Here is a 21,529-nt window from a genome sequence, read left to right on the forward strand (position 1 = left end):
GAGGACCTGCTGGGAAGCAGCATTTTGGTGGTGCGCTTTCTCCTCCAGGAATCTCAGCACCCGGCCTGGGGGTTTCAACTCACCAGCCCCCTGAAATCTGTTTTGCGCTGCTGGCCCAATTATTTCTTATAATCCCACACCCATGCGGCTGTTCTCTCTCGCTCTCCTAGCAGCCCCTCAAAGCAGGGCTGAGGAAGCTCTGCGGGGCAGAGGAGCCGAATCTGCCCGGGGTTCCCCGCCCGGCCCTGGATGCGAGGCAACCTGACTCGGCCCTCCACAGAGGGGAGGCGCAGGGCTAACGGCCAGGCGGTGCCGGGAGGGCTTGGCTGTGCTCGGGTGGACTTCCTCCGCTGCGCAGTCGGGTCCGACTCAGCTGCTCTCAGAACTGGAGGAGGGGCGTCTGAGGCAGCCCGGCACAGTGGCAACCCCTGCCTCCCCCCCCCCCCCCCCCCGTCAAAGATGAGGCTTGTCAGCCATTACCTCTTGCTGTTCCGACTGGGCAGCTAAGTGCTGGGAAGTGTTGCCGCGGTGCTTACGCAAAGGCTCCTCGGAAACGCCGTTGCAGATAAGCTCCCCATCTCGGATGGCCGCAGGCGCTATCAATGCTGGTGGGATCCGATACTGGGACTTGATAGCATCCGGGACCTGCGGGCAGCAGAGAAGGCGGCCTGGTGCTTGGAGCCTTCCGGACGCCACCCTTCCAAGCAGCGAGGCTGCCATCTCTCGGCAGGATCCCAGCATTACAAGCACAGAGGGAGCGCGCAGGGAAGCCCACCGCTCGCCGGTGTCACCCGCAAGGGGCCGCCTCGTGCCCTGTCACCCACCTTCAGCCCCTTCCTCTTCACCGACTGGACCACTCGGCGGTTGGGTGGGTGTTTTTTATGGATTCGGTTTAAGAAATCCACTTTCACCACGTGCTGCGAGATGGTGTCCTGGAAACGGTCAAACACCTGGCACCGGTTGCTCAGAGTCATGTTCTTCTGGTTCAGCTGGAAGAGACAGGCCATCCTAAGGGGACCCCACAGGCCGTCCCGCCCCCCCCCCGAGGCGAGGCCCCAGCTTACCACCACGTGCTCAATGTGATTCGGGCACATCCACCTGCCCAGCGGCATCGCCGTGAGTGGGGGCTCCAGGCAGTCCATGTGGAACAGGAGGGGGCAGTAGTCGCACTGGATGAGAGGGGCCACCCGGCAACTCCTGAAGGAGGAGGTTGGAGTCTTTACTCACGGAGCAGCACGGGGGAGGTGCCCTCTCATGCCCGGTCCACCTAGTCCAGGACCGTCTCCTGCGACGGTCCACACTTTCCAGCCCATGGCCTCCTGCTCCTGCCAAAGGGAGCTGCCCCGGGAACAGAACCTCAGCACCCCTGCAAGCTCCCTGAGGAGGGTCCCCTCGCGACCTGACCTGCAAAGCCCAACCACGGGGAAGCAGAAAAAGAGGAATTCTGCCTCAGGACTCAACAGGGCCAGGCCAGCAAGGAGGGAGCCTTAAGCTCGGGTCTGGGTGGGGCTGTCGCTGGGGAGGGGAGGGGCGGGTTACGGGTATTGGAAAGGCGGGGGGGCCGTTGAGCTTCTGAAATGGGGAAAACCTCCCCTGTCCCGTGTGCAGAGGCGAGACCCCCAGCCCCCTCCCTTCCAGCCCAGAGACGGCGGGGCCTCCCAGCGCAGGCCAAGCTGGTACCTGCTGCACGTGAAGCAGACTTTCACCGGCAGGGGGACCAGCCCATTGTGGTCCAGCTCGTGCTGTGCTTTCTTGACATTCTTCCCGGAGGTCTCCTCCTTTCTCCTCCTCTTGCTGGTACCTGGCAGGGGGGAAGGGGAAGCAGGGCTGGGTGGTGTTGGGGGCCTGAGAAGGAAAAGCCGTGCATGCCCGCACCCGAGGCAGAAGACCCCCTCGCTCAGGCTCAACCTCCAGACCGTGTGCCTGGCCCAGGCGACGCCAGAAGCGGCGCGGAAAACGAGCCAGGCCAGATGCCCGGGATGCTCCTTCTGGTGCCGCCGCTGCTGCTGTGGGGCTGGCACTGCCCCTCCTGGGACCTCGGGAGCCGCACGCACACACCGAGCGAGAGCCGCCGCCGCTCACCTGGCAGGGCCGTAGTGCAGGTGAGCTCGTTGGGCAGCTGGAACTGGGTGGGGTTCCTCTCCATGGCGGCAGCAATCAGCAGCTCAAAGGGCCGCTTCAGGTGGGGCTGCCCGCCCTCGGCTTCCACACCGGGGACGGAGTCGTCGTCCACGTCGATGATGTCCTCGTCCACGTCGTTCTGCTCCGAGTTGGGGGTTTCGGTGCTGGTGTTGGATGTCGGCGTGCCGGGCCGGCTCGCTCTGCGCTCCAAGAGCCGGGCGTGGGGAAGCGTCCGGAGGCTGCCGCCGCCCGCCCGGTCCAAGTAGTCGGCATCGCTGATTGGAGACGAGGTCCTCTTCCCAGATTTGTCAACCAAACCGTTCATATGTCCGAGCTCCTTTTTCTGCTCCCTCTTCTGCAAGCACAAAGGAGCCGTCAGTCTTCCCACGGAAGCCCTGGGCGGTCAGAGGATCGGTGTGCTTGTGTGTGTGACCTCTTCCCCGGAAACCCAAAGAAGTTACCCTGGTGGGTGTTTTGTGGCACAGCTTTTCTTTGGACACTGCCTTGCCCTTCTACTACAGTAACCGACAAAAAGTGGCACATTAAAAAAAAAGCTTTAAAATGTGTTTAAAAATTACAATTCAGCTGCATAAAAGCAGACAGAGACAGCAGCTAAGGAACTGTCTTGGCATCACAACCACCCTGGTTTGGGGGAAAGAGGAACAATAGGAAGGAGGCTGATGAGTTTCTGGACTACTTAGGAAGGACTACTGTAACCCTGCTTCCCTCCAGATGTCTTAGGACCGTACGTTTCCTTGGCTAGGCTTTCTGGGAATTGCGGCCCCCACACATTTGAAGGGCTGCATGCTGGGGAAAACAGCTGCCGCTTGCTGGCTTCTGCAGCATCCTGGCTGTGCATTTTGAAACCAGCGAGCCATGCTAAAGGGGAGCCCTGATAAAGTGTGTCACGACCACAGCGCCTGAAGGGGAAGGATCGCGGCTATCCCAGTTCTGAACAAAGAGCCTCCCCCAGATTCTATCACCATCTTTTCAGAAGGCAAACCAGATGTGATTCAAGATGATACCACCCTTGGAAAAAAGACACCAGGCCAGGAAGAGCTAATGGAGCTGAGCAACCTTAGCTTCGAGACAGGTTTTTGTTCACTCGTTCTATCAACACAAATCCTTGTTAATAAAAGAATGCCAACAGTTCACTGGGCTACTGAGGGTAAAAAAAGCAACCCGAAACTTAAAGAAGTTCGGAGGGGGGAGGGAGGAAGGGACTCCCTTTGGGCACACACACGCTTTGTTGAGTGCCATGGCCCAACAGACACAAGGGATATATTAAAGGAAGATGCTGGTGGTATCAAGGTGTCAGAGCAGGGGGCAGCTTGGGGCAAGGGTGGTGCGTTTCAGATAGAACTGAGACTGCTGTTCAGTTAAACAGCTTAAAGGCTGCACATCAATTGCCCAAACTGAGGAAAGGCAGGCCAAAAGGTCACATCTGGGGGAGCCCAAGAAGGCTGTGCAGCCCTTAAGCTGGGCTTTTCATGCTTTGGGGTCCATCAGCTGCCACCAGGTCATTTTCAACTGGAGGTGTCAAGGACCTGGGACTCTGGGAAGGCACTAAGAAGCCCCTCTTCTTACCCACCCCTACTCGCTGAATCAATGCCTCCCCTATTTTTAACACTTTTAAAATCAGCCCATCACTAACATGCTGGTTTGGGAACTGATCCATTTTGGAAGCAGCAGCAGCAGCAGCTGGAGACGCTATCCCCCAGATGCCCGGGTACCAGGGTTGGAAGGAAGACCCTGGTATCTCAACGGGCAGAAGGCTCTCCCAGCCCTGCTGCTGCTTCTTTCCCTTCAGGCTGGCAGCCCCAGGAATCAGTATCTGCATTCAGCTGGGCTGGCTGCAGGGAAGGGCAGGCCCCTCCGACAAGTTGGAGCCCAGCCCAGTCACCTCCCCTCATTCCATTTCCCACGGATGAAGGAAACAGGCATAATTCATTCTCTCCCTGCTGCTGCTATGGAAACAATGGGAGGTCATTCCATGCTTTCTGAACCTCCCTGAACCTGCCGGAAGGAACTGGGGGCTTGGCAACCGAGGCAGCCAGCCTGAAGGGAAAAGGGGCCAGTGCCAGCATCGCCGGCATGCCCCATCCACAGCTGCAGTTTGCTCGAGAAGGCAGAGACGGTGGCCTTTCCAAGTCAAGCTGCCACGGCCGCCCTAGACTGAGGAGGAGGTTATTCACACAGGACACGTCAGCCTAGCAAGGTACTTTTTGGGGTGGTTTATCTAGCTTCTCTTAATCATGCACTTTCCCCCTTAAGAGAGAGGTGCAAAAATGTGTTCTCCATTCAAAGATGCTCTGGTCTGCCGCAAAAGTACCAGCTGTGCTTTTTCAGGCCTTATTTCTCACAGCTGTCGGGATCGGTTCTGTTGTTTCCAAAGGGGAAGGAAGGGTGTGTGTGTGTGTCTGGATGCCCAGGAGGCTGAGAATCTCATTACCTTCCTGCGCACGGTACAGCGATGGCACATCCACTCCCCGGGAGGCAGCATCTCCTCGCTCAACGGGGGATTGCTGTGGGAGGAGAGAAGAAGCACATGTGAGCCACACGCATCCTGGGGCCGAGATCCGGAGTCACGACAAATGAGCTGCAGTGAAACACATCCCAGACAATAAGCACAGCAGCCCCTTTGCCTGCAGGAACTGGAGGGCGCCCAGCTTCTAAGTTCTGCTCGGACTGTCAGACTTCAGGTACTGGCATCCCTTTGCCTGTGACAGGGGAATCCCCTCCCTCTGCTGGTCCCCCCGAGCAGAGCTCTCCTGGGCCGGGACTCCTCTCTCCTGCCTCATCCACCGCTTTTCCAGAGTTCTCCCCCAAGCACCGCGGGATCAGCGAGCAGCTGCATCCTGGGACCAGTCACCCTAAACCTCTCGCTGGCGACCAAAGGCATCCAGCCACTTGCTTATACTCCGAGGCCAGCTGCAGCACCTTCTGGGCAGTGGCTAATGCTTCTCACCCAGGAGTTGCCTAGAAGAGGCCTGCACAGCCCGCAGGCCACTGGCGTTTTTAGGAAAGTAATACGTTTGTCGTCCCCCCCACCAAAGATGTGCTACCGAGCGCCTCCAAGCCTCGCTGCTGCTGTTCAGCGTGCCGGATATTCATTTGCTGCCCACAATAATTTTTAATTCATCAGTGTGGCCCTTTCCCCTCTATGAGTTATGCAGGCCTGATCTAAATAATAATAAATAAAAGCTGTTCCTGGCTGTAAACAGATTCCACACACCTGCTGTGGCTGTCAATTATTTGGAGCTTTTATTCAAATTCAAAGCACCAGTTTTAACCACAAAACCTTGCAACAGCTTGACACACACACGGAAAAGGGCATTCTGCTGTGACAGCCCCAAACTTTGGGGACTTAGGTGACCGCTCTCATGGCTTTCAGGAAAGATGTGAAGAGAGATCTGCTTAAAGTCGGCCTTTTAAAGCACTGCAAGCATTTTTATTGTGGTTTCAATCTTGTAAAGGCCACCTTACTCTTAGAAATAATAAAAATGGATTATAGGAATGTTTATATTAAAAGGTGGGCCCCAAGGCCTGAAAGCCATCTTGAGTCACGATGTGGCTTGGCTGCCCCCCCCTCCGCCCAAGAACTCGGCAGCTTTTTGCTCCACGCTGAGTTGGCAGCCTAGTTCTCCATCCCGTTTAGGGAGGGCTTGTGATTCAGAAACACCAAGAAATGTATTTTGAGACTTTCCTTCTTGAACAGCAAGCTAGCGGGGTAGGTCTGGGGCAAACCTTACAACCAGAGTCCTGAGGGGTCTCAAACACAACCACACTGATTGTGGCACCTGATTTGTAGGCAGCATCTATCTAGCAAGGGAAGGAGGCAGCATCTGGATACAAGAGGTCCCATTTGACATGAAGTCACAGAAACCTCTTAGCGGGACCCAGAAGGATGCTGAGGATATCGTTATATGACATATGCTATGCTAGGAGAAGTAGCTTAATGTTTTCCTGAGCGATGACACCCATTATTTCCACTCCTGACCGATCTGATCTTGAGGAAGTCTTAGGTTCCTACCTATGAACTTTAACAGCTGTTGGCCACCATGAAGAAATGCTGGCTTGTTAAAGGGTATCAGCAGAGCTCTGAAGCTGGATCAGGTCATGGCCAACTGACTCCTACATTCTGTTTCCACAGAGGCCAACCAGTTAACCCTAGTGAGAAGCCCCCAGTAAGACTGAAGAATAACTGCATCTTCCCACATGTACAGTTGTGATCGAAATTATTCAACCCCCTTTGCAAATCAGGTTGACCGTCAAAATGTATAGACTTTCAGCTGTTTGCAATGAACAAATCAAACACAAGCAATTGAAATAGCTCAACACAACGAATGCATCAAGTGGTGTCCCCAAAGTCAACTGAAAATGCAACTTATAATGACTTCCCCAGTCTCAAAATTATTCAATCCCTTCATGGCAAGCATCTTCAGTACTTAGCAGAGCACCCTTTTGCTGTTGTGACCTGCTGCAAACGAGGTGCATAGCCCGACACCAGCTTCTGGCAACGTTCCTGAGGAATCTTAGCCCATTCCTCATGAGCAATGGTCTCCAGTTCAGTAATATTCTTGGGTTTGCGTGCTGCAACCGTCTTCTTCAAATCCCACCAGAGATTTTCTGTGGGGTTCAAGTCAGGTGACTGTGATGGCCACAGGAGGCCAGGACTTCTTCTGCATCCAAGCCTTAGTGGAATTTGAGGTATGCTGTTGGAAGGTCCAATGACGCCCAAGCTGCAGCTTCCTTACAGACGGCATGATGTTTTCTCCTAGGGTTTCCTGATACTTCAATGAATCCATCTTGCCATCCACACGCTGCAGGTTTCCAGTGCCAGAGGATGCAAAGCACCCCAGAGCATCACTGAGCTACCACCATGCTTAACTGTAGGCAGAGTGTTCTTTTCAGCATATGCTTCATTCTTCTTCCTCCAGACATACTGCTGATCCATCGGGCCAAAAAGTTCCAGTTTTGTTTCATCGCTCCACAGAACAGAATCCCAAAACTTCTGTGGCTTATTTATATGATTTTGAGCATATTGGAGCACTTTCCTTGTGCTTTTGGGTCAGCAGTGGCGTACGTCTTGGGAGTTCTGGCATGGAAACCTTCTCTGTTTAGTGCGCGCCTTACTGTGCTCACTGAAACCTCAGTGCCTGTTGCCACCAAGTCTTGCTGCAGGTCTTTTGCAGTCACTCGAGGGTTTCTCTCCACCTGCCTTCTCAGAAATCTGCTTGCAGCCACTGACAGCTTCCTTTTTCTGCCCCGTCCAGGTAGTGTCACCACTGCTCCTTGAACTTTGAACTTGCAAACTGTGCTTCCAGTGGTGTTTCTAGGATCATTCAGTGCCTTTGCTATCTCTTTGTATCCTGTTCCTTGTTTGCGAAGGGCGATGACCTCTTTTCTTACCTTTTTGGACCATTCTTTTGACTTAGCCATGCAGTCAAACATGACACTCAACAAACCCCAAGCCAGTTCAGGTACTTCACGTGTTCCAGCTCAAGCACACCTGGTGCAACTAATGAAGCCCTCGATTAGTTGCATCAGGTGTGCTTGAGGCAACACCTGTTTTGCATACTGTATGTGTGCTGTTGTGACGGATTCTTTTCAGGGGGTTGACTAATTTTTAGACTGGGGAAGTCATTATAAGTTGCATTTTCAGTGGACTTTGGGGACACCACTTGATGCATTCGTTGTGTTGAGCTATTTCAATTGCTTTTGTTTGATTTGTCCATTGCAAAGAGCTGAAAGTCTGTACATTTTGACAATCAACCTGATTTGCAATGGGGGTTGCATAATTTCGATTACAACTGTATGTTTGTATTTATTTGATTTCTGTAGCCGCCCATCTCAACAAGTGACTCTGGCCAGCACAGTTCCCCAGCGTACTGCTTCCTTTCTTAAAGATCAGAAAGGGTCCCCATGCATCATCCCTGGTCCTCAGGTAGCTCATTCTCAGCATCTTCCACATCTGCAGTTTGGGAATCGTCATTATCAGCTGGCCATGCAGAATTGCTGACATTGTACAAATTACAGAGACAAGATACGTGAAGCACTGTTGAATACACAGAAGTGCTACACAAAGGCTAAGCGTGATTACACTTGTTCGAGGGTTATCTGGAAGAGCCATAAAGCAGCACAGCAGTAATTGTTAGGCCACAAGTTAATTCTCCCTCTCTGAGAAGGGTCTTCCAACACAATCACTGCATTTCACCCTCCCCATGGATAATGGCAGAGTTACAACTGTGGAATCAGTAGCTATCAGATGTGAGGACGCCCCATCTTAAGTGGTTTTAAGACAAATTTGGACAAAAGGGCTGCTGGCAAGACCTGGAAATGGAAGAAAAATTGCCTGGAGGAAGGCCCTGGCAATCTGGGGTGCAGTCACCAGCAATCCATGCCGGAGAGGGTCTAATGGCAGTCAGTCATCGGTGGTTTCCTATCCTTGGTATCACATGCTATCCAAAGGGCTGCTAGGAAGCCTAAAGAGGAGATCCCGAATGCCGCGAGCTGGCTGTGCATGACCAAGACTGCTGGACTTGAGGGGGTTGGCCTGCCACAGAAATAGCATTTCCTTGTGGTTAAAATGGTGGGGGGGAGGGGGAAGAGGCTTTCCTCTTTTGGAACACTATCCCATACCCAGTTGCTACCTCGTCACCCTCCACTCCAATGGCTCAAAGGATGTGGTTCAACATTCTCTTCTGGTTGCCATGCCACCTACACCTCTAGGGCTGGAGCCCCCTCTGTTGGATGTTGGATTTGGTGGGATGTTTTGGGGTATCTGCCAGATTCGTCAACTTGGTTTTTTCCCCCCCTTCTGTTCCAAGTTTGGTTTGTGTTGTCTGCTGTATTCTGAGCCGCCTAGAGTCACCTGGAGTCAGGCGGCACCAAACCAAATAAAAATAAATATATGAACAAGTGAGTGAGTGGGTGAAAATGCTCTGCTGTTGGCTGCAAAGGCAGGCAGGAGATGGGCCTGAGAGATAATTGGGCAGAAGTTGGCCACGCAGGACTTCAGCCAACTGGTGCTTCCCTGGAGGAAGCCCAGCACATGTACCAAGGCCGGACTGCAGAGCAAACTTCATCGTGACTCAGTTGCAAGTCGCCGAGAACCAGCTGGGGATGCAGCTGGCACTGACACACCCCCTGCCTGCGAGACCCCAAAGCTTCCTGTTCCTCCTGTTTAGAACCAGCCACATTAACAAAGCAGGAGGCAGGGAAGCAAGCAGCCATTTTGAGAGCACAGCTCAGGAATCAGGCAAGCGGATATGATCGACAGCCTCAAGAGCATAGTGAAAAATCCACATGTCGACCACATCTAAGAAGCCACAGCTGGAAAACTGGAAAAAGCCAGAGGTGGCCTTGCTTGGCCTTCTGATTTCCCAGGTGAAGTTCCAGGCACAATTAGAACAGCCCCCAAATCTCACCCCAAATCCAGAACACAGCAGAGGAGGGTGAGCAGATTTTTAAAAAGGGCGGCTTTTCCACATACAGCTACCACAATCCCAATTAACGGCTGCCCTCTAATTAGAGAAGCTTCCAAATAAGATTTGGAGAGGACAGCGGCAAAGCAAACCTGAAGCGGACCCTTGCCAGCGATACCAAATTGTTTTGCTGATCAGCTGGAAGGTGTCCAGAAGAACAGAGAGCCGGGCCTGCACCGAGGGCTGCTGGGATTTATTCAGGAGCCCTCTTGGAAGCTGGACTGCTGGTGCTGAGGGAACCCAGCGTTTTGCCTGCACTCCCTTGACCCGAGGTTAACATTGTCAGCATTCAGGCGAGAGGCACACAAGCTGCCTTGCTGTTGGCCAAAAAGGTTTCTGACAGGAGGCGGCACCCACATCCTGCAAAACGTACACAGAACTTTGCAGGGTCGCTACACAGCTTGCTTCCTTCCAGGAAGAGCATGCTACTAGGCTGTTAAGGTTCGGGGCCTGAGGGCAGGGCGTGACTTGGCTTGTCCTGCAGTTGCATCATGTTCTTTCAGGATACCCGATGCATTCTGCAAATTCGTCATACAAGAAGCATCACAGAAAAAAAAGAGCTCCCTGGATCTGTCTTACTGTCAACCACTTACAAGTTTACACAATAATTTATTCATTAGCTTTTCAGGTGCTCAAAACACTGTTGGTTTTCCTGCAAAAAACAGACCCAGCGGCTGTTCTTCTGCTTAGTCTGACACACAAGCAACTCAGCACCCCAAATCATTTTCCCCATACCCCATGGACAAATCTGCCATCCTGCAGAACTTTAATGGAACCCCTGGCCCACGCAGGTCCCTCTGGAACTTCTGCCAAATCCTTCTGGGGAGAAAACATCTTCGGTAAGCTGCCTCAGCCGGGCTCCATGCCCACTGTGGAGAAGTGCAGCGGGCAAGGGCTGTCCCAGGCAAGCATTTTCCTCCTGCTTTGGGATGGAACTAAAGAAACAGAGAGGACCTATCTTTCCCAAGAGGCAGCTTAAAGGTAGTCCTCACTTAGCAAACCATTCATTTAGTGATGGCTCAGACTTACAACGGTGCTGGAAAAAAATGACTTATGGCCGGTCCTCACGCTCACAACCACTGCAGTGTTCCCCCCAGTCACGTGATCACGATTTGGATGCTTGGCAACAGGTTCACATTTATGACCGTTGCAGCGTCACGTGATCTCTATTTTCAACCTTCCCAGCCAGCTTCTGGCAAGCAAAATTAATGGGGAACCATGTGTTTCGCTTAATGACCACATGGCTTGCTTAACGCCTGTGGTGATGTGTTTGACGACAGCTGCAAAAAAGGTTGTAAAATTGGGTCAGATTCACTTAATGACCGCTTCACTTAGCAACCAAAATTCAGGTCTCCATTATGGCTGTTAAGCGAGGACTGCCTGTAATGGTCAGAAAACAGCTCCCTTCCTGCTACCGAGCAGAGCATTTTGCCAGGGTCCTGCCAGCTGGGAGAGGCAAGGAAAGGAGAAACAGCAACCAAAGACCTCCTGCCCCTCCAGTCCCTAAGAATCCACCTCTCTATCCACTCTCTACAGATCCTGTGGGAACCAATCCCCATTAAGGAAGACTTCCGCCCACGGCAGTCAGCAGAACAGCCCGCTTAACGTGCCCAGAGGCCTTGCCTCGGGAGGAGCCCTGTTTTGGCAACCAGCACCTCCTTCTGGCTTACCAGGCTGCTGTAGCCCAACAGGTCAAGGCATTCCTTGGAGGCAGCAGAGAATACGTTTCACCTTCGAGATGGACTCTATATTTAGGCTGCAAACCAATCCAAAGTCTTTCAGGGTGGAAGGGGATACTGAAATGAAATACAATACGTGGCTGCTGCTTTTTGCTACTGAAAAACCACAGAACTTTCAGAAGCAGGCTCAGAGGAAGGAAACTGTGTTGTTAGGCACCTTGCGTGTCCTGTGAAACTCAGACATCACTTCAAGATGAGCAGGATTACTTAAAACCGGACATGCTAGCAGCTGTCTAGGTTTCATACTGTCAACAGCGAGTGGAGAAAAAGAGATCAAGAATGGCCAAAGGCTTCAGCAAACAAAGGCACATGCAATGGATGCTCCTTTCTCCCCCCGCCTGTTCAAATAAAGTGCAGAATGCCTGATGGTGACTCAGATCAGTTAGCTGGCGCTTAACGTCACTGGGCATTTTCTACCTCCCAGGAAACACTTTCTTCTTCCTTCTGGCCACGAAGAGTTCCCGGAGGAGTTACTGGGCTCAACATGGTAGGTAGTCAGTCCCAGAGTCACAATAATGAGATGGGGGGCCGTAGAAATGGAGTAAAATAATTAAATAAACCAGCTCTCTTGCATATTCTGCCATCAGAGAAGAATGGGGTTCTCCTCGCCGAGAGGGAGCTGTGCGGTTGTGCCCTTAAGCCGCTGCGAAACCCAACATCTGTACAGCATTAACTCTAGCTCATATTAGTTCATTCCCAAGTGTGCAAAAGGTTCAGGATATTTAACTTCCTTTCAGTCTGCTGCAATATTACATTGTAAGGAATGTTTATGATTCAGCATCGTTCCTCAAGCGGTCCTGTATTTTCTAATCCTTCATTTTTCACTATTTTTAATTTTTTACAAACAGATCTATTTGCGTAGCAATGGAAAACTTATTTACACCCACCTACTTGCTATATATGTATTTGCTCCAGGCCCTTCCCTCTGCCTCCCCACGTGTGACAGGCCTGTTTGCCACATGAGAATGCAAAGAGGAAATTGCACAAAAGGCACACAAGGATCTGCAGCAGAAAGCAAAGTTGTTGCACTGAGAGACTGTGCCAAGTGACCAAGTCAGAGCACAGATTCCAGAGCAGAAAGATGCACACAGCTGAGCCAAGATCTCAACGTGGCAAGACTTTTAGGCTCAGAGGAGCTTCGACTCTGGACCCAGCATCCTGGTCCCAGAAGAAAAAAAATGTCTGGATACATGCTCTGAGTTTGTCCGGTGTGGTGCCAACTCCAGTGGAACCTGAGGGAGGAGGAGGCTGCCAAGACTGAAAGCTCAAGTTTGTCTTCTTCTTCCATCTCCACTTATTTCCCGTGAAAACTTCCTGGGCGTTATGGCTTGCTTCCTCTCATCAAGGTTTATTTTACCTGTCTATCAATCCATCTGCAGAAGAAGGCGGCCCCTGCATCCGCTCCACCACATTCCGCCCCTGTCAAAACTGCCATGCACTAGGCACCTTCCCAAAAGGCAAAGCGGGGGGGGGAGAGGGAGAAGGAGAAAGAAATGGAAATCAGTCCCACTCCATCAGTTTGGCTGCATCTCTAGCCCCTTTTGGCTGCTGACCTTCATTCAAGAACAGAGGAAATGGCTTTATGTCAAGTCAGACCTTTGGCCTGGGTAATCCAACGTTGTTAACCCTGATGGGCAACTGCTTTACGGGGTTTCGGGGAAGGAGTGTTCCAGACCCCCCAGGAAATGCTAGGTGGAGCCTGGAACTGCCCGCCTCCAGAACCACAGCCCCTATGCAGATCCGGCATAAGGAGTTTATGCCCCCGGCCCCTCTTCCTTGGGTTATGTCTTTTAGATGATTAGCTTGAGTCCACGGGCTGTCTTTGTAGTTAGCTACTGACCTGCCCAATAGCAGCTGGTCTCAGGACAATACAAAACGCAAATAAAACCCAAAGAACAGAAAAAAGATCACACTGATCTGGTGGGGGACAGTGTATATCTTTGGACTGAAATACAAATGGAAAGACCTGTCACAATTTAGTTGGCAGTGGCATTCAGAGCAGCTAAAAAGAGGTGTTCCTCAAAGGAGCTCCCCAGGCTTTGAAGGGGGGGGCAAAGAACCGGAAGCCATTAAACATAATACTGGGACACAACCATCATGACAGGTCATTCCACGCAGCACAAACTGAAATTCCAGACTACCTTCAGAGGCAGCCATATGTATGGTGTATTGCCGCAACCAAAGCAATTACCAAGGCACGGGCTACCGAAGCCACAGGACCCCTATCCAGAGAGGGACAGAACCTTCGTACCAGTCTAAACTCTAATCCACAAGAGCACCTGTACCTCTAAAGACCAAGATGCCACTGTTCTGGACTAAGGGTCGCCTGCTACAGGTATTTCCAACTTGTCTTGATTAGGCTTCAGATCACTTGCATTTATGTCACTCCATTAATGTAGCAGACTTCAATTGAGCACTGTAAGTGCCTCACTTGCTCTGATAAAAGACACAAAACACATAGAAATATACCATTGGCACCAAACACTAAATCTCTGGATGAGCTTCCTGAACAGTTTTCAGGTTTACATGTGACTTTTTGGGGGTGGTGCCTGTGAGTCAGTGTTGACTCTTGGTGACTGCCAGGACTAGCCCCTGCGGTTTCCTTGGCAAGGTTTTTCAGAAGTGGTTTGCCATTGCCTGCTTCCTAGGGCTGAGAGAGAGTGGCTGGCCAAAGGCCACCCAGCTTGGGTTCAAAATGTCTAGCCAATATGAAACAGCATGCTACCAAGGATTCCATCAGATGTCCACCAGGCCAGAATACAAAATATCACAAAGCACCTAGGAGCACTTTGCTGAATGACCCTGAGAAGATGCAATAGCTGAATTAAAAAAGCTCTTCTGATTTCCCCCTTGTTTTCAGCTTGCTTCTTTTCCCTCAGCTAAGATATAATTTCAAAACCAGAGCCAGTTCTAAAACCCAGCTGAGAGAGAGAGAGAGATCCCCCCAACCAGAACAAGGAGGGTACTCAGTTGTAGCTGACCAAGCGCCCAGGTCATCTCCAATCCAGTGTCACCAGGGTTCAACAGGAATAACCACAATCCCTACCCCAAAATGGGATCTCTGTGGAGTCCATAAACATGTACCCATATGCGAAGATGAAGGGAAAGACAGCATTCTATATTTGTAGATCTGAATCATGCCCAACTGCTGCTATTCCATTTAAAAATCCAGCCCTATTCCAAGATGGGCAGAGGGACAATGTTTCAAGGGCTGGGCAAAGCAACAACCTATTTAACCCAGAGCTAGGGGATCTCTGGTCTTCCAGGGGCTTTATGAAAGGTTGGACCGAGGGTCGCCCCAGGCTTTAAAAAATGAAATGCTACCCCCACACTGAAAAAGGGGATTGGCTCCATAAAAACATTAAGTAGGTGGGTGATTAAAATGCCATTAATGAAACATTAAGTAATTAATTACATATTAATATCATCTGTGATTAGCCATGTAATTATTACACTTGCCATGTAATTATTACACTTGAACATACATGCGCCCTCACTCTTTCTTACAGACATCCTTGCGTCCTTGCACTTCACAGGTTTAAAATAAATTAGGAAACATGTAAGCAAAAGCTCAACAATGATCCTTCCCTCTCTTAGGGAAGGAGAGAGGGAAGGCTCAAGTGAGAGCCCCTGGGGACAGTATCGGGGTTTGTTGCCCGGAGGTGACAAAATGCAGGGTCAGTATAAGGGATGTCCCCAGGTCACAGGCTGTGCCCCCTTGCTCTAAAAGAACCTCCAGCAGTTCCAGGCAATATGGCTTGGAACGGATTCCCCAGGACCTGGGAGGGCAGAGGCGGTCCACTCCTGATTTCACCCAGCAGAGACTCTCTCGAGAGGTCTGCCGCAGACTTTTCCATCACAGGTCCCTGGGACTAAGCTCAGAGCTTTTTGAGAGAATCGTAGACACTACAAAGTCCCTGCTAAGCTGCTGCCTTCCCTCGCCTTAATCTCATTTCTTTTCAGGAAGAAGAGGCGGCTCTCAAAAGCTGCAACAGAAACTCATAACACAATCAAAGCTACACAGTGCCTGCTGTATAGCAGCCACAGTAGAGCCATGGCCCCCAGTAAGAAAAGTGACTGAGTGCAGAGAAAGCTGGGTTCAAGTTACAATAACTGGATTCTTAATTGCAACCACTCATTCCCAGAGACCCAAAGTGCACGTTGGCGCCGCCAGACCAATCCCGGCACAGACAGGATGCTTTTGAGCAAGCGACTGCTTCTGTAGAACCCTGCATAAGGGTTCTGAAGTTACAAGTTTCCACCTTAGCTACATCTGAATGATGCAAGTCACAAATCGTTTGATTTCTTTTCATGAAAGGCAAAGATAAAGGGAAGGAAGAAACCTCTTAACTGTATTGCATTTCTGGACCGTTACTTTGAAGCTACAGAACTGTGGTATTTTACCAACCTTGGACCTATTTAAGGCCAAAACATCAATAACTCCCAATACTTACAAAAAGGGAATTGCTTTGGGGAATGTTGAGACAATTGCAGAGTTTCTCTAGGTAACAAGGGCAACTTCCATATGCACCTATTCCCTTTAACGCATCAACCACAATTAGTGAATTTATTTCTCTAACTTCTCTAATATTTCTTGTTTCCTGTCCCAGAAGCTTTTTTCAATCAAGGAACAGCTCACCCATCACATTCACTGATATACAGACATACACTTGGCCAAATGTATGATGGAGTATCGCTGATTATCGTATTATACTACCCCTGGCAAGAATTATGAAAGAAAAATGAGGGGGTAGTGGAAGTTTACTGTATGGTGTTGATTTGTGGACATTTCCTCCACACAGCCTAAGCGGTAAGGAAACCGCCCTCTGCATCTCTTCCTAGAAGAGTCCCAATTAGCCAAATTTCCCTTGCCAAAGCAACGCATCAGCCTTAACTGTTACAGCACCTAAAGTGAATTCTGATTTTTGTTTCCCCAGAAAGGAGAACACATACTGCATAAAGAAAATTGCAATTTTTAAAATAATTCTTCAAATTGGAGGGAAAAAACCCAGTGAGACAGTAGCACCATCTTGGTCAGAATGACTGAAGCGGCCCCCTCCCTGGTCTTCTGCATCTTCAGTGAGGCGGCCTTGGTGCTCTCTCACCTGGGTGGTTTGCTTGCAGACGTCGTGTCGCCCAACTAGGCAACGTCTCCAGAGGCACTGAAGATGTGGCCTCGCCGGGCAAGGAAACGTCTGCAAGCAAACCACCCAGCTCAGAGAGCACCAAGGCCTCCACAGTTCAACTCTGAGCTACAGAGACTCTCTTCTACTGGCATCTTCAGCGAGTTGAACAAGATGACCGTTTAGCTCCCTGCCATGATTTTAATGCTCCATTTGGGCTGTTGAGAAGGAGGCGTGGAAACTTGAACCATCTGGTGGAATCGTTTTGTATCAGCTGGCTGGGACTGAAGACTTGGAAGCGTACCTTTCCTGGACTGCATGAGCTGAACTAACAGGACTCTTTCTCTGCAGCTCAGATCAACGCTTTAGTTCTTACCCAGAAACATCTGGACAGTTTGAGACCCGGCCCCTTGACAGACATCTGCCCAGAACCCTCTTATACGCCAGTAATTGTCCAGCTCCTGCTCTGGGAGACCCTCATACCTCTACCAGGAAGAAGGCCTGTTTGATGGTTGCGCCAACTCCACAGAAGCTCTTCCTGGAATAGCCGCTGTGGGAAGGTTTTCTTGGTGGGTTGATACTTCAAGTCTCTATACCAGTGTTCCTCAACCCTGGCAGCTTGAAGATGGGTGGACTTCAACTCCCAGAATTCCCCAGCCAGCCACGCTGGCTATGGAATTCTGGGAGTTGAAGTCCACCCATCTTAAAGTTGCCGAGGTTGAGAAACACTGCTTTATCCCTTTCCTCTCATCTACTGTTGCTCTTTTCTTCCACTACGAGGCTTCCTTTTATATCAGGATATAAACCCCAGGACCCCAAGGGATAGAGCTGACAAATCAAGAGTTCCTCCAAAAGTTTACAATTAAGGAGGTAATAAGTAACTATAATTATACTTAAATTTAAATCTAAATTAATTTAAATCAAATTTAGTTTTTCTGCTGATCCTGCTCCCCACCTTTTACAGTCTGACTTGAAGGAAAAATGGAGAACACGGCTCAAAAAATTACAAAGCCATAACCCATTCCTTCAAACTGCTCCCCACCCCTCCCCTGGCTGCCCCTTCTGGTCTCCCGTGCCCCTTTTCTTTCTCTTCCTTCTCCAGACCAACCAGGGAAGCCCAGGACTTCAGCGAATGGCAGCCTGAATCTTCCTTCTCCATCTAAGGGCCTTTCCTCCTGTAACAGCAGGCGGTGATGCTGTTCAGTCCATCCAGTCTCATGGGCTGGCGTGTTGTTACTACAGTAGTACTATGAAGAGACTTCAAAGCAGATCACCTGCCTAACAGCCCAAACTACCTATTCCTGCGGGCAGCAGCTCTCCCAGGTAGGAGTGGGGTCCCTTCTCAACACTGTTATCTATTACTGTTGGAGAGGAATCTGGGGCCTTCTGCAGACAAAGGTTCTACTGCTAGGCCTATTCTCCTTCCTTGCAATCTGCAGCAGGTTATAATCCAGGCTTCCCAAAAGATGGTCTCTTCCAATTTGGGACTCCTGGGAGTGGTACTTCCAACCCCACTGGAGAGCACTAGGATGCTTAAAATCACCCCCATTCTGGAAATCCTTTCCTCACATGCGCACAGCCTTCAGCTGAAGTGCAGGCTGGTAACACTCAGCTAAATCAAAGAGAGGCACATATTCAACCCACGTTTAATATATTTTCCACAGCACATGTATACCTGGTGAATATCATGACTTATTTACTTATGCATATTTAAAATGTTTACTCTTCACACTTCATCTGGAAGGACTCTCAGCACAGCTTACAGGCCACTAAAGAGAGTGTCAACCCAGTGAATACCTGGGCATTATCAATTAATTAAACTTTGTGCCACAGTAACATTATTTGAACAACCTTAAAACGAGGCAACGTCTCCATAAACCATGGGGAACTGGCAGATAGTTCTCAATAGCACCAGGTAAAGTTGAAAAGAGCCCCTTTTGAGACTGTGAAGGGACAAGGTTGACCAAATGGACCATTCTGCCTTGGATCATCCCTTAATACCCCAGCGACAACAGAATCATAAGCATTCACAAGCCCCAGACTTTTGAGACAAGTTTTTATGCAGACGGAGGAAATCAACCCGCCCCCAAAGAACATTTCTAAATGTTGGATAAATATCAGAACAGGGACACTGCAGCAGGCTGGAGTCAACAGTGACAGATACATTCAGACAAACAGCAACCTGTGCCCCCTCAGAAGGCAAACAGCGTACACCCGGGTCTGTTATGAGAACAGGAAGAAACTGGAACTCCTAAGCAACGCAGACCGAACTCCAGATCTGCATTTGCCAGATTCCCCTTTCAAGTGCTCACACAACAGGTCTCCAAACGGCTAACCTATATTGAGCGCCGCTGAGCCAAAAATCATACGGGGAAACAAAGTCAGCTCCTTAAAGTTGTAAAGCGAGCAGCTAGCAAGTAGCCTCCAGGAGGAAGATTCACAAAAATAATACGAACTGAGGAAGGGGGTAGAAGGCACTTTTAAAGGGCGCAAGTGAACATTTAAGCTTCTTACATAGGGCTATAATCTCTTTCACAGGAGGTTACGCTGATTTCAAAGACTGTGCATGGCTTTGGGGACTCTGACTTGAGAGGCAAAAAGGAAGCTATCAGTGGGAGTTGAGCGAGATGGACAGAGCGGTTCACTAAGTTTGGAGAACGCTTTTACAACCTGGGAAAAAAATCCAGTCCACCTGCTTCACTCTCTGCCACTATCATCTTGTTTCCTAGTTACCTGCCCGACAAAGCTCGTCTTTTTCCCTCAGTGAAATTCCTTTAACTTCTTAGGGAAATTACACTCAACAGAGATCCCTTTAGGTCCCATCCTGATTATGTTCCGGAAGTCTTTAAAAACCTGGCTATTCTCCCAGGCCTCAGGATAGGGTGTTTGTGAAGCTCTGGCTGGTTGTTTGATGTGCAGTTTGTCTGCATATTGAGGTTCTTTTTTATTGTTTTTCTGTTTTAAGTGTAAGCTACCCAGAGTTGGGCAACTTCTCAATCTAACAAACAAACAAACTTGGATGGTATCTGCCCTTTGTAAAGTCAGGTTCACCCGCAAAATGATAAATTTACCTTGGGAACAGACTGCAGGAGTTAATGCTCATTCATATGCATGTTAAAAAGGGGAAGGGATGAAGCCCCTTACACCTGGACGCATATTGTCTGGTGTTTTCAAACGTGTTCGAGGCCAACTTCCCAAACTCCCAACCAGTGTGGCCAGTGATCATGATGGCTGGGCATTCTGGAAACTGTAGGGCAACATATTTGAAGGCACCAGATTGGGGGAACGGTAAAAGAAAACAAAGCTGCCAAGTACCTCCTAGCTATTTTTAAAGCAATATTTATTCACAAAAGCTGTTCAAAGTATCAGTTATGCTACTGTCAGCATGTCAGCTGCAGCAGGAAGAACAAGCTTGCACTAAACAGAAGTAAAGTTTTAAAGCACCAGTAGCTTTCTAGCTAATCTCCATTAAATATGGTATGTACCCAGAGGAAAGAGCGGACTGGACTTAGGTACGGGCAACGAGAGTGCAAATTCTCAAGAAACACAAAACAAATGGGATTTTTCAGTTTTACCTAATCTCTTTTACCAGGCTGTTAACTGAGACTTCACAAACTCTAACAATTTTCTACCTATTTTCTAAACAACGCTATGGCAACAATCGATTGCTATCTTTTGATAACTTTGAAAGGAAACTATGAATGTCTTACACATGCAGGGCCTGGTCTGACCAAAAGGCAAGGCTCTACATGGAGCTTGTTCCCAACTATAATCCTTTTAATACAAATTAATCCTCAGAAGACTATCCAGAGGCTGCATCCCAGTTGCTTGAAATCACAAGAGAAGTGGCCAGGTCAGCATCAGCTAAAATACAGCTAAGGCGGACAGGCCCTTCTTTGTTTGATAGGAAAGTTTTATGCAGGTACAGTTTAGAACCAACGTGGCATATTACACACATTACACAGAAGAAAAATGATTTCTAAGATGAAGAAGGGCCTCATTTTTCAGGACAGTTTCCCCAAAACACTCCCCCCTCCGCATTCCTCAGCGAGAGTCCACAAGTTTTCTCATCCTGACAAGGGCTTCTCTCCTTTCTCATGAGTGGTAAGGCTTAGAATTTTTTTGGAGCTGGGAGGCAGAGCAGTCCTGATGTCATGCCTCCAAGGCCCAACTTCTAGACTCCAGCTGTTAGAGGAAGAGTCCAGTGCTGCCCAGACAGGGGGACAGGGCAGGACCTTGCCAACCACCCATAATGGCTAGCTCCCGCCATTTTCTTCTCCTGGACTGCCTCACCGCTCCCCCTCCCCAATACAAGCTAGACTCTAATGTCTCATATCCAGCTTATACTCAGTTCCCAACAAGAAAATGCCTAGAGGAACTGCAGGCAGTAACTAATATTGTTTGAACTTGAAGTAAGAAATGCAAAGAAAAATTTTATTTGCAACTGTGTAAACAATACAGTAAACTTAACACCACAGAAAGCAGGACCCAAGTTAAACAAATGCCAAAAGAAAGCTTCTCTGTGTGCTGCCAGTTTATATAATTTAAACAAAAACAAATGCTGAGAAAGAGAAATAAATGCCACCCTCAATTAAACAGCTATCCGCCTTCAGCAAAAACAGCTCATGGCCATCTTAAACAGGCACATCCACCGAGTGACCATGTTAGAAACGCAGATGGAGGCAGAACCCCAAGCTTTTCACTAGCCTGGAGGCAAAATGGTTGATCCGCATGGCCCTGCAGAAGCCAAGGAAAGGCAAGTCTCAGTTCCACCAATGAGAAAGGCTGCCTCCTGTTTTCCGAGGAGGATCCCAGGAATTCCTCCAGTAGCTGCTCAGGAGCAATTCAGACCCAGACCCAGGGGCTTCGGGATGCGTTGGGGCGTAACTCCCAGCACAGACAATGGCCGGGAGAGGAGGGGGGCTGCAGGCCGGCACAGATCAGGGATCAGCAAGGGAACGCTCCTCTGGCAGAGCTGGCCTTCCCCTCTACCTCTCCGGCCCCCTCCACCTTCAGGGCGGGGTGTGTCCTCCTTCCAAAGGGAGGCAAAGCCTCCCAT

At 49.8% G+C, this 21,529-nt stretch overlaps 1 protein-coding gene across 2 annotated transcripts in view; it reads right to left on the reverse strand.

Moving 5' to 3' along the window:
- Positions 1-21,529, reverse strand: part of PHF12 (PHD finger protein 12) — a 29,466-nt gene that overhangs the window by 6,430 nt on the left and 1,507 nt on the right. For both annotated transcript variants that reach the window (XM_063295070.1, XM_063295061.1), the window contains exons 3-8: positions 4,574-4,646; positions 2,083-2,476; positions 1,681-1,801; positions 1,065-1,197; positions 825-989; positions 481-645 (exon numbers count right to left, since the gene is read on the reverse strand). In XM_063295070.1, coding sequence (XP_063151140.1) covers positions 481-645; positions 825-989; positions 1,065-1,197; positions 1,681-1,801; positions 2,083-2,476; positions 4,574-4,646 — 1,051 coding nt within the window. The remainder of the gene's footprint in view (positions 1-480; positions 646-824; positions 990-1,064; positions 1,198-1,680; positions 1,802-2,082; positions 2,477-4,573; positions 4,647-21,529) is intronic.

The sequence above is a fragment of the Candoia aspera genome, chromosome 1 (genome assembly GCF_035149785.1).
Source record: "Candoia aspera isolate rCanAsp1 chromosome 1, rCanAsp1.hap2, whole genome shotgun sequence".
NCBI lineage: Eukaryota > Metazoa > Chordata > Lepidosauria > Squamata > Boidae > Candoia > Candoia aspera.